This window comes from Elaeis guineensis, chromosome 8 (genome assembly GCF_000442705.2).
Source record: "Elaeis guineensis isolate ETL-2024a chromosome 8, EG11, whole genome shotgun sequence".
Lineage (NCBI taxonomy): Eukaryota > Viridiplantae > Streptophyta > Magnoliopsida > Arecales > Arecaceae > Elaeis > Elaeis guineensis.
This window is the reverse complement of record NC_026000.2, coordinates 22,345,916-22,358,374: the sequence shown is the minus strand read 5'-3', so window position 1 is coordinate 22,358,374 and position 12,459 is coordinate 22,345,916. Positions and strand designations below refer to the sequence as shown.

Genomic DNA, 12,459 nt, shown 5'->3' with positions numbered 1-12,459 from the left:
GCATTGTTCGTGCTATATAAAGGGTGGTCACAATTTTGGTTATAAAAGTAACTAATAGCAAGGACACAAGTATTACTAAAATATTGATCTTGGTGTCCTGTTCAAGGGAGGATTAAATTACTCATCAAAATCAAACAAAGAATATTATCTATACTAAACCGTTGAGCTTTGGAAATGAAGTGGTTCATTTACTATATTATCTATACTATACGTTAAGCTTTAGAAATAAAGCAGTTCATTTAATGTAATATAATTGGAACCTCAAGATTCAAACTAACTTCACTTTTAGGTCATTAACAATTAGTTCGGATTGAGTGGCCAATGAAAATGAAATTTTTAGTAGTTTTGATTGATTGACTGAACTCTCTCCACCATGTTAGGTTGCCATGCAAGAGTTGTCTTGTTATTTTCTGGCTAAATTTTTTCTGCCTATGGGATTTGCTAAACATTTATCGTGTAGTTATGGATAAGGATTTTTATAAAACACATAATTATATATTTGCTCATGAATATCAAAATCTTCCACCCCGCGGAACTAAAAGAACTCCTTTGAGTCTATCGAAGGATACGATTTCTTTCTTTTGGAAGTTTAAATGCTGCATTATTATCATTGTCAATTCTAGTTTCTTGAGTTCATATACTTCCCTGACATCTAGAGAGATCAATTCAGGTGACTGAGAGAGGTGATTGAGGCAAGATGACCGAAAGCAAAATAGGAAGGCCATTAATTTTAGCAAGTGATCTTAGATTTTGGAATGCCATGGTACTGCCAATTAAGTACATTTTAAACGGATTGCCATATCCCACACATCAGTATTGTTGGAGCCGACTGTATTGCACTATTGTTACTTTTTCAACTTCGCATGTGCATGCTAACATATTATTCCGAGGCTGTGGCTTGAATTTTTTTTTCTAAAAACAATGTATACCGGTAACAGTTAATTGAAATTATAATTGTGAGGATTCATCTAAATATATGTCTGGTGTTGTATCTGCTCTTTGTCGAAAAGATCAGAATGTTTGTAATTTAAATAATATTTTTTTACTACAAAAAAATTACTAATTATTGATGGATAAAATTCATTTTTATTCTGTCTCTATTCCATCTCAAAACCAGATAGAGATCATTTAGTGACTGATTAGAGATGAAATTAAGACTGTAGCAAAATGCTTCGTTGCTAAACTAGTGACAGACATTTTTGCTGTTGATAATCCATTGCTAAATTTATTTAGTGATAGATTAACGGAGCTATTTCGGCCGTTGCTAAAATCATGACACAATCCTAATAAGATGCAACGATTTGTCTCTAATATGTCACAATTCCATCGCTAAAAAAATTTTTTAAAAAATAAAATATTGCTAATCCATCGTTATGCGGTCTTTAATATAATTATAAAAACTTATTGTCTGTCGCTATTCTGATAGTATTCAGTTTCTAATATAATATATTATTCATCGCTACTTTATCACTAGTCTGTTATTAAAATTAAATATTTTTCATTGCTATGTTATCAGTATGTGGTCGTTAATATAGTGTCTCGTTAGTCGCTAGTTTGTTGCTAGTGTGTCGTTAAATATAAATATATTTTATTACTATTCTATCATTATTCTATCACTACACTATTTATCTAATATATTTATTAGTCTTTAATCTGTCACGATTCCAGCATTAATTTTGTTTTTAAGATTAGATTCTATCAACAGCCCGTCTCTATTTTGTCACTAAAATTTTTAATTTTTCTTCCTATTTTTTCCGATATGTAAAATTAATACCTGTATAACTAATAACATCCATAAGAGCAATATCCAATCTTCTATTTTCTGCGTCAGGCAATATCAATTCCTCCATTTTCACAAGATACACTCAACCATAGAATCTATAATATTTTATCCAAAACCAATAAACTATAATGTTCACAACACCATAAATATATGCAAATACACATAGAATATGTATAATGTCAAACACATATATCTAAAACATATGAAATACCCAAACAATAAAATATATAAAACAAGACAAGTGGCACATAAAAAAGCACACAGAAAACTATGAAGTGCCTAAATGTGTACCCCCTCCACCACAGCTATGTCCACTTCTATCTTTCTCTGACGCATGCTGCTTTAAAGTAGAGCCCTAAACATCATATATCCACGTATAAATATGATATAGCATAAAAAATAAAGAAAGATATAAAAATTGTATTTCTTCAACTACCTAAGGTCTAGTTGGAGTTTGAGCTGCCGAAAAAAATATCGATGGAGTGTATGGGTGTGGTGGCATCCATCCAGGAGGAGCAACCCACCAAGTAGATGACCAACGTCGTGGAGCTGTAGTCGAAGTCATATCCAAAGATCTAGGAGAATGCTCAATTGTCAATCCAGATGATGTCAGTGGTGGTTGTGGATGTATCAATTGAGACAAGCCATGAAGAATCTGGTTTATAGATTGCTGTTGTGCAAGAAGAACCTGACCTATTGAATTTTGTTGTGCTTGAATAGTTTGATTTAACTTATCCATATTCTCCTACATAGGATGCATCTCCCTCGTCACCTCATCGTTTGAATGTGGCTGCGTACCACATCCAACGATACTATTTTAAGATGATGTATTGTTGGATTTAGATGGAGGAACTAAGGTATAACCTAACCCAAACACTCTATCCTTTTTGGACGGTCCCACAACAGCCAGCCAAGCCTCCTCATCTAAAGAAAGATGGGAAGATAGGTCCTCACCAAAACCAAAAAAAAAATTCAGTATATAAACAATTAATATGACAACATATCTTATGACAGTAAATATATAAAATAGAAAAAAATAAGAGAAGAAAAATACTTACACTCACTATCTTTGCTTTCTCAGATGCAAAGGTACCATCTTTTCTCTTGTGAGTGTGTTCAAACAACTCTTTATAATAGATCGATCTGCCGAGCATCATTTTTTGTAATAATTTAAAGACTGTAAATTAATGCTCAATACTTATGAAAAAGTACCATAAAGGCAACAACAATTACTTCAAATATGTCTTCAAACATTGATCTAAACTCAGGTATCAACAATTATGGTAAAAAAAGAAATGAAAAAAAGAAAAAAGAAAATAGCTTTAATACATGCCTAGCTCCATATCATTTTGGTTTTCAGATCTATTTCATATATACAGCTTTAATATATTACCTCCACAAAAATAGGATATGTCAAGTAATGGGTTAAAGGACTTTTGCATACTTTCTGTTTATGACTTTCAGATTTCTAATCAGCATACTCAACGCATACTACGCACCAATCCAGTTGTACAGAAAATTCAAGAGTTTCATGGATGGCTCACAGTAGCTATTGATGGCATATGCATTTTGCACTCACGATGGCATAACAGAATCTATTGCTTATCACCACTAGCTGATTGTACCTTCTTCAAATACTTTAAGAACCATACAGGCAGCAACGGGAATTCATTAACAAGGCTCAATTACACTAATGCTGTTGATTCCGATCTTCTCAAGTCCTCTATTTTGTTTTGTTGCTACAATGTATTTTTTGTTACAGCTTAAATAAATATTCTATCTTCTATTTAAAAAAAAAAACATGGATCTGAAGAAGGTGTGGAAGGTTGGGATACTGATGGTGTAATTAAATACGTCTCCAAACATTGGAAAAATCAAAAACCAAGTTTGAAAATCAAGATGCTTGTAGGATAAGATTAGTGCCAAAGAGAGCTCTAAAAGTACATACCATACACCTACCATGAGTATACATGGTAGTAGACCCACCTGAGTGAATGCTCATGTCAAACTATTGACAATTCTTTGATGCAGTCTTTGACTTCTTTTGCTATTCTTTCTTTGTGCACTCTGCCACCAAGCTAGTCCATTTCTCAGCAGTCATAAAAGAGAGCCCTTTACCAATTATTTCACTCAAATCTTTTATATTATTATTTTGTATTACTCATTTTCTTAAATAGTTTAGCTTTTGATTAAGTCATCTTCCTGCAACCTTCATGAAAATCTTTTTCAATACACCTTTAGTAAGGCCAGAAGCAAATTTATAACTATCCTGTAAATATTATAGAAGCACATCAATCAGTAAAAAGTATTAAGCTAAAATCAATAAAAATAAGAATCAAGCATGTAATTACTAAACAAGTTTATTTCATACGTACAAGAAACTTATCAAACAAGAAGTTCTTCAACTCCATGGGATATATGGACCTGATACAACTATTTGGAAGGTTATCAAAAACCTTCCTTGAGATATATCATGCGATATCATCAGGATAGAATTTCTTTCCAAAATAAAAACAATACAAAAGAACCATCAACTGCCAATATGTATATTTATACAACATAGAACAACCACAAAGCCTAATTTTATTTTTACTCATGGTGCATGTGCAGGAACGACAGTCAACTCAATCCCAACTAAGACAAGCTCTTCATCATCTTCGGAGATCGATTCTAGTTCTCCTGGTGCTATGTTTGCGTTGCTATAGGTGGTGCTGTGTCTCGAGTTACCTCTGGTGGTGGCACCGTATCTCGAGTAGCATTGTCTTGGGTTGTCTCTAAAATTTTATGTCTGGAGGTGCATTGTCTTGGACTATCCTCGATGGTGTTGTGTCTTGAGGTGCATTGACTATAGTTGTAGATGCCGTTAATCCGGAGGTGTAGTCTTTTAAGTTGTATTTTTATCCAAAATATAGGTATTTATGACATTTTGCATTCATGTCATGACAAATGGTTCTATAAAAAGAGTTAACAAATAGTATCTTACCATAAGGTATGAAGTCCTCTTACTATATCTATTATTATTTCAAGTTCTGAACCATACATAATGAGATCTCTTAATTCATCTGCTAGAGGCTTATTAGTGTATTATACTTAGATATGCTGCTAGAGATTTATGCATCACCAATGTAAAGATCGGTTCTTTTAACTATGGTTAAGTGCTCAAAGTTTTATAGTATCTTGATTCTTTCGATAGTCATATAATATCTTGATTACATGCTTCAATTATTTCTAAAAGCAGTTTTTAATTCAATAAATACCATACCATATTTATCATCAGCAGAATATGAGAAATAACATGCATGCCAAATGCAACTCACAAGCTATGTGGTTAGATGGAGATCATCGTAGAGATCCATCTCCAGATTGATGTTGATCACCCCCTTTCGGCGTTTGCGTATAATATTTTGTGATCCCCCTTTTTGGAGCCAACTTTCCTCTTTTAGAATTCTTCAAACTCTTCAAACGCCTCATATTATTTTCTGAAACAAACATCACATTTAAGATAAATTGTCATAAATAAACATTAGCATTTAATATATAAAAAAAACATCATGAAAACTCATATAAGTACATAAAAACTAAAGAAAATAATTTTTAAAAAAAAACACAACATTATATATCTAGACATTAAACAAAATTAATATCATCGTCACTGGGAGCATCTGGTTCCAACTCGACATTGTCCCCCGTCTCACCATCATCACGATCATGTTGGAGCTCTTCTTCCTCTTCTTCTATATCCTCAACCTTGTCTCCATCATCAATATCATCAACATATCTTAACACCTCTCTTGGATCAACTTCTTTTGCTTGATCTTCATCATTAAGGATTATGGCTTCATTAAGATTATCATCCATGGCAGAATCAATGTGAGATGGTCCTACTTCGTCATCTTGGCAATAATCATCATCTTTTGATCTCTCTTCCATGGACTCATTTTCGTATATCTCATTGGGAAACAATTTGGTTTTCACTTTACAAACAGCCCACCAAGTATTTCTTTCTTTATTCTTTGAATTCGGATACTTGGTGTAGTACACTTGTTGCGACTGGCTTGCTAATATGAATGGCTCATACGTATTCAATTTTGACTTGTGATTAACATCAACAATGTTGTACTTTTTATCAATCCTAACTCCTTGTGAAGGGTCAAACCAATGACATTTGAAAATAACTACACGATTACCATGTCCAACATAATCCAATTCCAACACTTCTTCCACAATGCCATAGTAATCTAATTCATTTTCATTCCAACACTTCTTCCACAATGCCATAGTAATCTAATTCATTTTCATTATAATTGTTTCCCTGATCACAAACACCACTATTATTTATCCTCTTATTCTGCCCATAAGCACGGGTGTGAAATCGATAACTATTCACTATATAACTATTGTAACATCACACTTCTTTAGAAGGGCCATAGATGAACTTTTGAACTTTTGGGTTTTGAATTTCATTTCTGTTGGCCTAAAACAGAAACAGCAGTATAACAAGCTTCAGGATCATATTGTATCATTTCATTTGAATAAATTAAATTATGTAACTAAAACTTACAAGCTCTTTTATCCACTGTGGGAAATGCAGTTCATGCATTTTCTCAACCTCAGCATCAGTAATGAAAGGATTATTTTATCATAGTTCATTATCAAATTCTCTAGCAATTTATACGAAAACAACCTTATTAACATTCATAAACCAGTACAAATAAATAGCTATATGATTAGAATGAGTAAATATAAGATGGATTGAAAACTTACTCAATATAAGTTTCAACCTCAATGCAATTTAGGAGAACGTATAACTCAGCAGCTCGTATCTCTTCATCTGACAAATACCATTTCCAACTTCTCTCTAATGGATGACCCGAATATGTGAATATAGATAAGCGATCTTGAATATCAATATGTCCACCATCATCATTTCGAGTGACTTTAGTTCGTCGGGTTTGAATATGAGGTTCGAAATAAAGTAAGCAAAAATTAAAAATTTCTTCAACTATATACGCTTCGCTAATAGAACCTTCGACCTTAGCTTTGTTGCGAACTTTTTTCTTTAATTCATGCATGCACCTAAAACAATAAGCATAAAGGATTAATTAATTCATACTTATTATGACATGTATGAAATAAAGAATATAATGATAGAGAGATTTACCTCTCAAAAAGATACATCCATCTATATTGCACAGGCCCTCCTACCTTTGCCTCATACGGCAAATATATGGTTAGGTGCTCCATTGAATCAAAAAATGTAGGAGAAAATATTTTCTCTAACTTACAAATTATCTCTATCATACTTTTCTCAAGCAATTCCATCTGACTTGAAATTCAGAAATACATAAATATCTGAAGAATTGACTGAGCTCAGTCAATGCCCCCTATATTGGCTTAGGTAGTAGATCACGAAATGCCAAAGATATCAACCTCTGCATGAATACATGACAATCATGACTTTTCATACCGTGTATTTTGCCCTCATCCATATTTACACCTCGAGCTATATTAGAAACATATCCATCTAGAAACCTCAATTGTTTAACCCACTCACACACATCCTTAATTTGGTTTTGTGCTAAGACAAAGGATGCCTTGGGTTTAACCAATTTGCCTCCAACTTCTTTTAACTCAAGTTCCGATCATTTGCAGAACTATTTTAAATCACAACGAACTTGCAAAGTATTTTTTGTCTTGCCTTTAATGTCCATCACAGTGTTAAAGACATTATCAAACACATTCTTCTCAATATGCATAACATCCAAATTGTGACGAATGAGGTTTGTGGACCAATAGGGCAACTCTCAAAATATATTTTAAGCCAATTATGCTCTGTCCCAAACTCATTGAATTTTTGTGGACCACTCTTAGTACCAAAAGTGATTTGATCAAACTGTTCTACTCTAGCTTTCACTTTCCTTCCAGTCAATCAAAGTATAGGACCTTTTTTCTCCATAGTGAATTTAGTAAATACATCTTTTTATTTTTGAAATGTATGATTGGAGGGAAGAAATCGCCGATGACAGTCAAACCAACATGACTTCTTACTGCCACCCTTTAGGGTGAAAGACTTGGTATCTCTCATACAGTAAGGATATGCAAGTCTATCATGTGTGCTCCATCCTGATAACATCCCATAAGCAGAAAAATCATTAATTATCCACATTAGTGCAGCCTTCATGTTAAAATTTTATTTTCGATGTGCATCAAAAGTGCAAACACCCTCATTCCACAACATCTGTAATTCATCGATTAATGGTCTTAAGCAAATATCTATGCTTTTACCAGGTGACTTTGGACCAGGAATGACCAATGTTAGGAACAAATTACATCTATCTATGCACATTCTAGGAGGTAGATTATACGGAGTCAAAAAAATAAGATAGCATGAATAAGGTGTTGAGCTTGATGTGAATGAGTTGAACCCATCAGTACAAAGACCTAATCTAATATTCCGACAATCACTTAAAAACTCAGGATGCATCAAATCAAATTGCTTCTATGCTTTCCCATCCACCGGATGCGAAATTACAGCATAATCACGCCGAACCCCTTCCTTATGCCATCTCATATGCATTGCAGTCTTGCTTGACATATACAATCGTTGGAGTCTAAAAGCAAGAGGAAAATATCATAATACCATATGTGGTACATTACATTTTTTTTTGCCCACCTCCTCATTGGACTTGAATCAAGGATGACCACATACAGAACAGTTTATTTTCTGACTATTATTTATGTAATACAACATGCAAAAATTTGGGCAAATATCTATCTTCTGATAGCTCAGTCCCAATTCCTTCACAATTTTTTTTGATTGATAGAAATCTTCAGGCAACTTCTCATCCTCAGGCAACATGCTTTTAATTATTAAAAGTATTTGATTGTAACATATCTCGCTCATACTAAACTCTGATTTCAAATTTAACAACTGAGTGACCGCTGATAACCTAGTATGCTTACTGCAACCCTCCCACAGTGACTCGTCCGCATCTTTAAGCAATTTATAGAACTTAGCAGCTTCAACAAAATACTCCCTAGCATTATTATTCAATTCAGGTATCCTCGTGGCATCTATAACCATATCCATATAAGAGTTCATACCACCTGCCACTCCTCTATCAACAGTTTTAAGATTAGACTCCTCAGATCTAGAATAAGATTCTCCATGCAGCGTCTAGATCCGATAGCCATCAACAAAGCCTTTCTTATAGAGATGAACCGTCACTTCATCGGGTATCAAGAATTTTCTATTCTTACACTTAAGACAGGGGCAAAAAAAATTTTTATTTTTCATGTGCGATGGATTAGAAATTGCAATATCAATGAACTTAGCAACTCCATTCTTAAATTCATCTGTCACCATTCCCTTATAAATCCTACGATGCATCCAACTCCGGTTCGTCATCTTTGCTTATTCTATCAAGTGATAAATAACAAAATTTAAGCAAACATATACTCAAAAATAGTATCAAAAATTAAAAGAAAAATCAAGCACAAGAACTACACAAATAAAATGTTCTTAACGTATAAACAGCCTAAGAAAACTCAAGCACAAGAACTACACAAATAAGTCGCCGCAAGTGATACCGTGGTGACGATGTTGGTCTACTTCATTGTTGAATATAATTGCAAAAAATTAATTATTCATCTTCATTCGTGGCCTAGTCTCTTGAACCTGAGCACTTAAAGTGGCAAAAATGTGGAGGAAAAAAGGCAAAGACATGGATATCATTATTATTAATTAAGTTCAATTGGCATGGCATACACCCCCTGCATCTACTGATGGTTTGCTGAACTAGATCATAACTGAGAGCCAACACAGGTTGACATGGCACTGTATGTAGAGTTCTCATGGTATGCTATGCTTAAGTTGAAACAATGCTTCCAGTAATCTTGACATGACAAGGGAAGTTCCTGGATTAATTTTTTTCTAGATGCCATTAAAAAAAAGTAAGATAAAAAAGAACAATTACACCAACAGCATATGTCAAGCCTATATAGGTTAAATGTGGTTGTTGTCTAAGAGACTAAAACATGTACTTTAATTGAACATCGTTTCTTCTGCATAAAGACAGCCAACTTCAAGAGAAGTTTACAGTTTCATGCTTATAGGAAGTCCCAATGAAAAAATCAAAATGTATATCAGTTCCATACCTATAGGAAGTCCTCCTTCCCCACAGATCTCTAAAAAGGAAAATGAAATGAAAAGAAGAAAAGGGAAAGGAAAACAAATATATCAATCTATGTGGGGAAATGTATTACTTTTGATTTCTTTCATTTTTCTGGTGCTTTTTTCTTTGTTTTCATCTTAAGAACCAACTCATACCACCACAAATGACTGGAATCCCATATATTTGAGACAAAAGCCCAAAATGAAACCTAAGAAACCCCTCTATCTCTCTCAAGTGCTCTCCTTACCAAAACAATAATAATGAAATGAATAGAAAAAGAAGTGGAAAGAAAAAAGTGATCAGGGGAAAGGTCTTACCTTAAAGTTTTTCTGTCTTTCCTCTGTTTTTGTGGATTTTTCCCCTGTTTTCGTCCTGTTTTCCTCTCCCTTTTTCCATCCTCAGGAGTCCCAATCAGATGGGAGGCTTGGGGCGGCCGAATAGGGTTGGACGACGGGCGCTGGGGTTTCGTGTTGGGTATTTCCTTTCTGTTTCTATTTCTGAAAGTTTCGATCGAGTGGGAGGATGGCTGGGGTTCGTGTTGGGTATTTCTTCTCTGTTTGTGAAAGTCTCAATCGAGTGGGAGGCTTGAGCATGGGTTGCCAGGCACCAAGTAAAATTTTACATTTGAAATTCATATCTAATTTATTTTGAACCATTGCTAAGATAGAATTGACAATCAAATCGAATTAAATTAGATATAAATTAGATCAAAAATTTATCAATTCTAATTCAATCTATTTATATTAGTAAAATAAAAATTTTAATTTGAATCCAATGTGATCTAATCTGATCCATGTAATCGATTTATTAAATAGATCAAATTAAGATATATACATAGATTTAATATGTTAAATCGATTTGGATTTAATGGATTTAAACATATTAAGTAGATCGGCTTAAATACAATAGAAATAGATTAAGCACATTTCAAATAAATTAGTGATCCAGGATGACCATCTGATTTAATGTGAATCATTTTGGCCACTATGGATTAATGATCTAGGAGGATCGTTGGACTTGGTGAAGCTATTGGCTCGTAAACTGGAAAAGTCCAACTCCATTAGATCACTGACTCATCAATATTATTGAGCATGTTATCTTGAATTCGACAGATGTTGTAGGAGCTGAAGTGGCTACTATCTATCAAGATTGATAGGGCTGTCGGCTATCTCATCATCGAGAAGCATTTCAAATCAGAATAGTAGAACTTGTGGTATGCTCTTTGCTGGTTGAAAAATTTAAAATTTAAGATGATTAAGTTAATTAACTTAATTTAAAGTAAACTAAAGATAGTTTTAAATTATTTTTAAAGTAATTTTAAAGTATTTAATGTATATATGGTAAAAGTACAATAAATGATTAATAATTTTAGATAAACCAATCTCAAAATAATTGATTATGATTAAATTTTATGACATTAATTGATTTATCTTAAAAATTTTAATGCATAAATCACATAATAGACAAGCAAATTAACATGTAATAAAAAATAATTTAATTTAAACAAACCAATTTAAAAACTTGACATGATTAAATTTGATGATACTAACTTATTTCTTTTGAAATTTTTAATGCATTAATTACATAATTAATAGATGTCTCAAAGTATAATAAAGAATAATTTAAAAAAAATAAATCTAAAAATAATTATCAAAATTTAAACTTCCATCTCTATTCTACTTGTATTCCGCCCCTGTTGCAAATAAAAAATAAAGATCTGTCTCTCTACTGTCGCTCAGTCATTGCTACACAACTATTGTTCTCAAAATACAGTTATTAATTTATCGTTAGTCCCTCTCTAATATTTTGTTTGAGAATACATATCTCTTGATAAATAGTCGCTGTTCAGTCACTAAAGGAAAACTATTCGGGACATATAATATGTCGCTAATCTATCACAATATCGTTGCTACATGTATCACATATTTATCCATGATCACTCTCTATACTATCTCAAAAAGATATTATATCGAGAACAACATCCGTCTCTACTTAGTCCCTATTCCATCTCTCTTTTTTCACATCATTGTCGCTATTCTGTCGCTACGCTGTTACTAATATTGCATAAGAATTATGCATCAATTTTAGCAACTGATGCATATCCATCACAATTTCATTGCTATATAGCGGTCATTATTCCATCATAAATTTGTCGCTAATTCACCTGCGAGTGCTATAGCGACAATATTTGAGTGTTGTCACTATGTTGTCGCTGTTCCATCTCATCTTTATCAAGACAATATCGCTATTCTATCGCTATGCCGTTACTAATATTACGTGATAATTGCATGCCAATTTTAGTGACTAATGCATATTCGTCACAATTCCGTCACTATTATGAATCATATAGCGGTCATTATTCTATCATAAATCTATTGCTAGATCACCTGCAAGTGCTATAGTGATAATGTTTGAGTGTTGTCACTACGTTGTCGCTGTTCCTTCTCTCATTTATCAGAAAAGTATCGCTATTCTGTCACTACGTTGTTACTAATATTATGT

General features: G+C 33.1%; 1 protein-coding gene and 1 long non-coding RNA gene across 4 annotated transcripts; both read right to left on the bottom strand.

Moving 5' to 3' along the window:
• Window positions 1-1,878: 1,878 nt before the first annotated feature.
• On the bottom strand, window positions 1,879-10,546 carry LOC140859612 (uncharacterized). 3 transcript variants are annotated; one of them, XR_012143153.1, is made up of 4 exons: window positions 10,275-10,546; window positions 5,101-5,262; window positions 2,220-4,052; window positions 1,879-2,138 (listed from the first exon to the last, which is right to left on the bottom strand). It is a non-coding gene; the product is annotated as an uncharacterized lncRNA (long non-coding RNA). The 3 variants fall into 3 exon arrangements; XR_012143154.1 differs by having other exon boundaries at window positions 2,220-2,926; XR_012143152.1 differs by having other exon boundaries at window positions 2,220-5,262.
• On the bottom strand, window positions 6,544-7,105 carry LOC140859640 (uncharacterized). The gene is made up of 2 exons (XM_073261623.1): window positions 6,945-7,105; window positions 6,544-6,859 (listed from the first exon to the last, which is right to left on the bottom strand). The coding sequence occupies exons 1-2, from the start codon at window positions 7,103-7,105 to the stop codon at window positions 6,544-6,546; spliced, it is 477 nt and encodes a 158-aa protein (XP_073117724.1).
• Window positions 10,547-12,459: the final 1,913 nt, after the last annotated feature.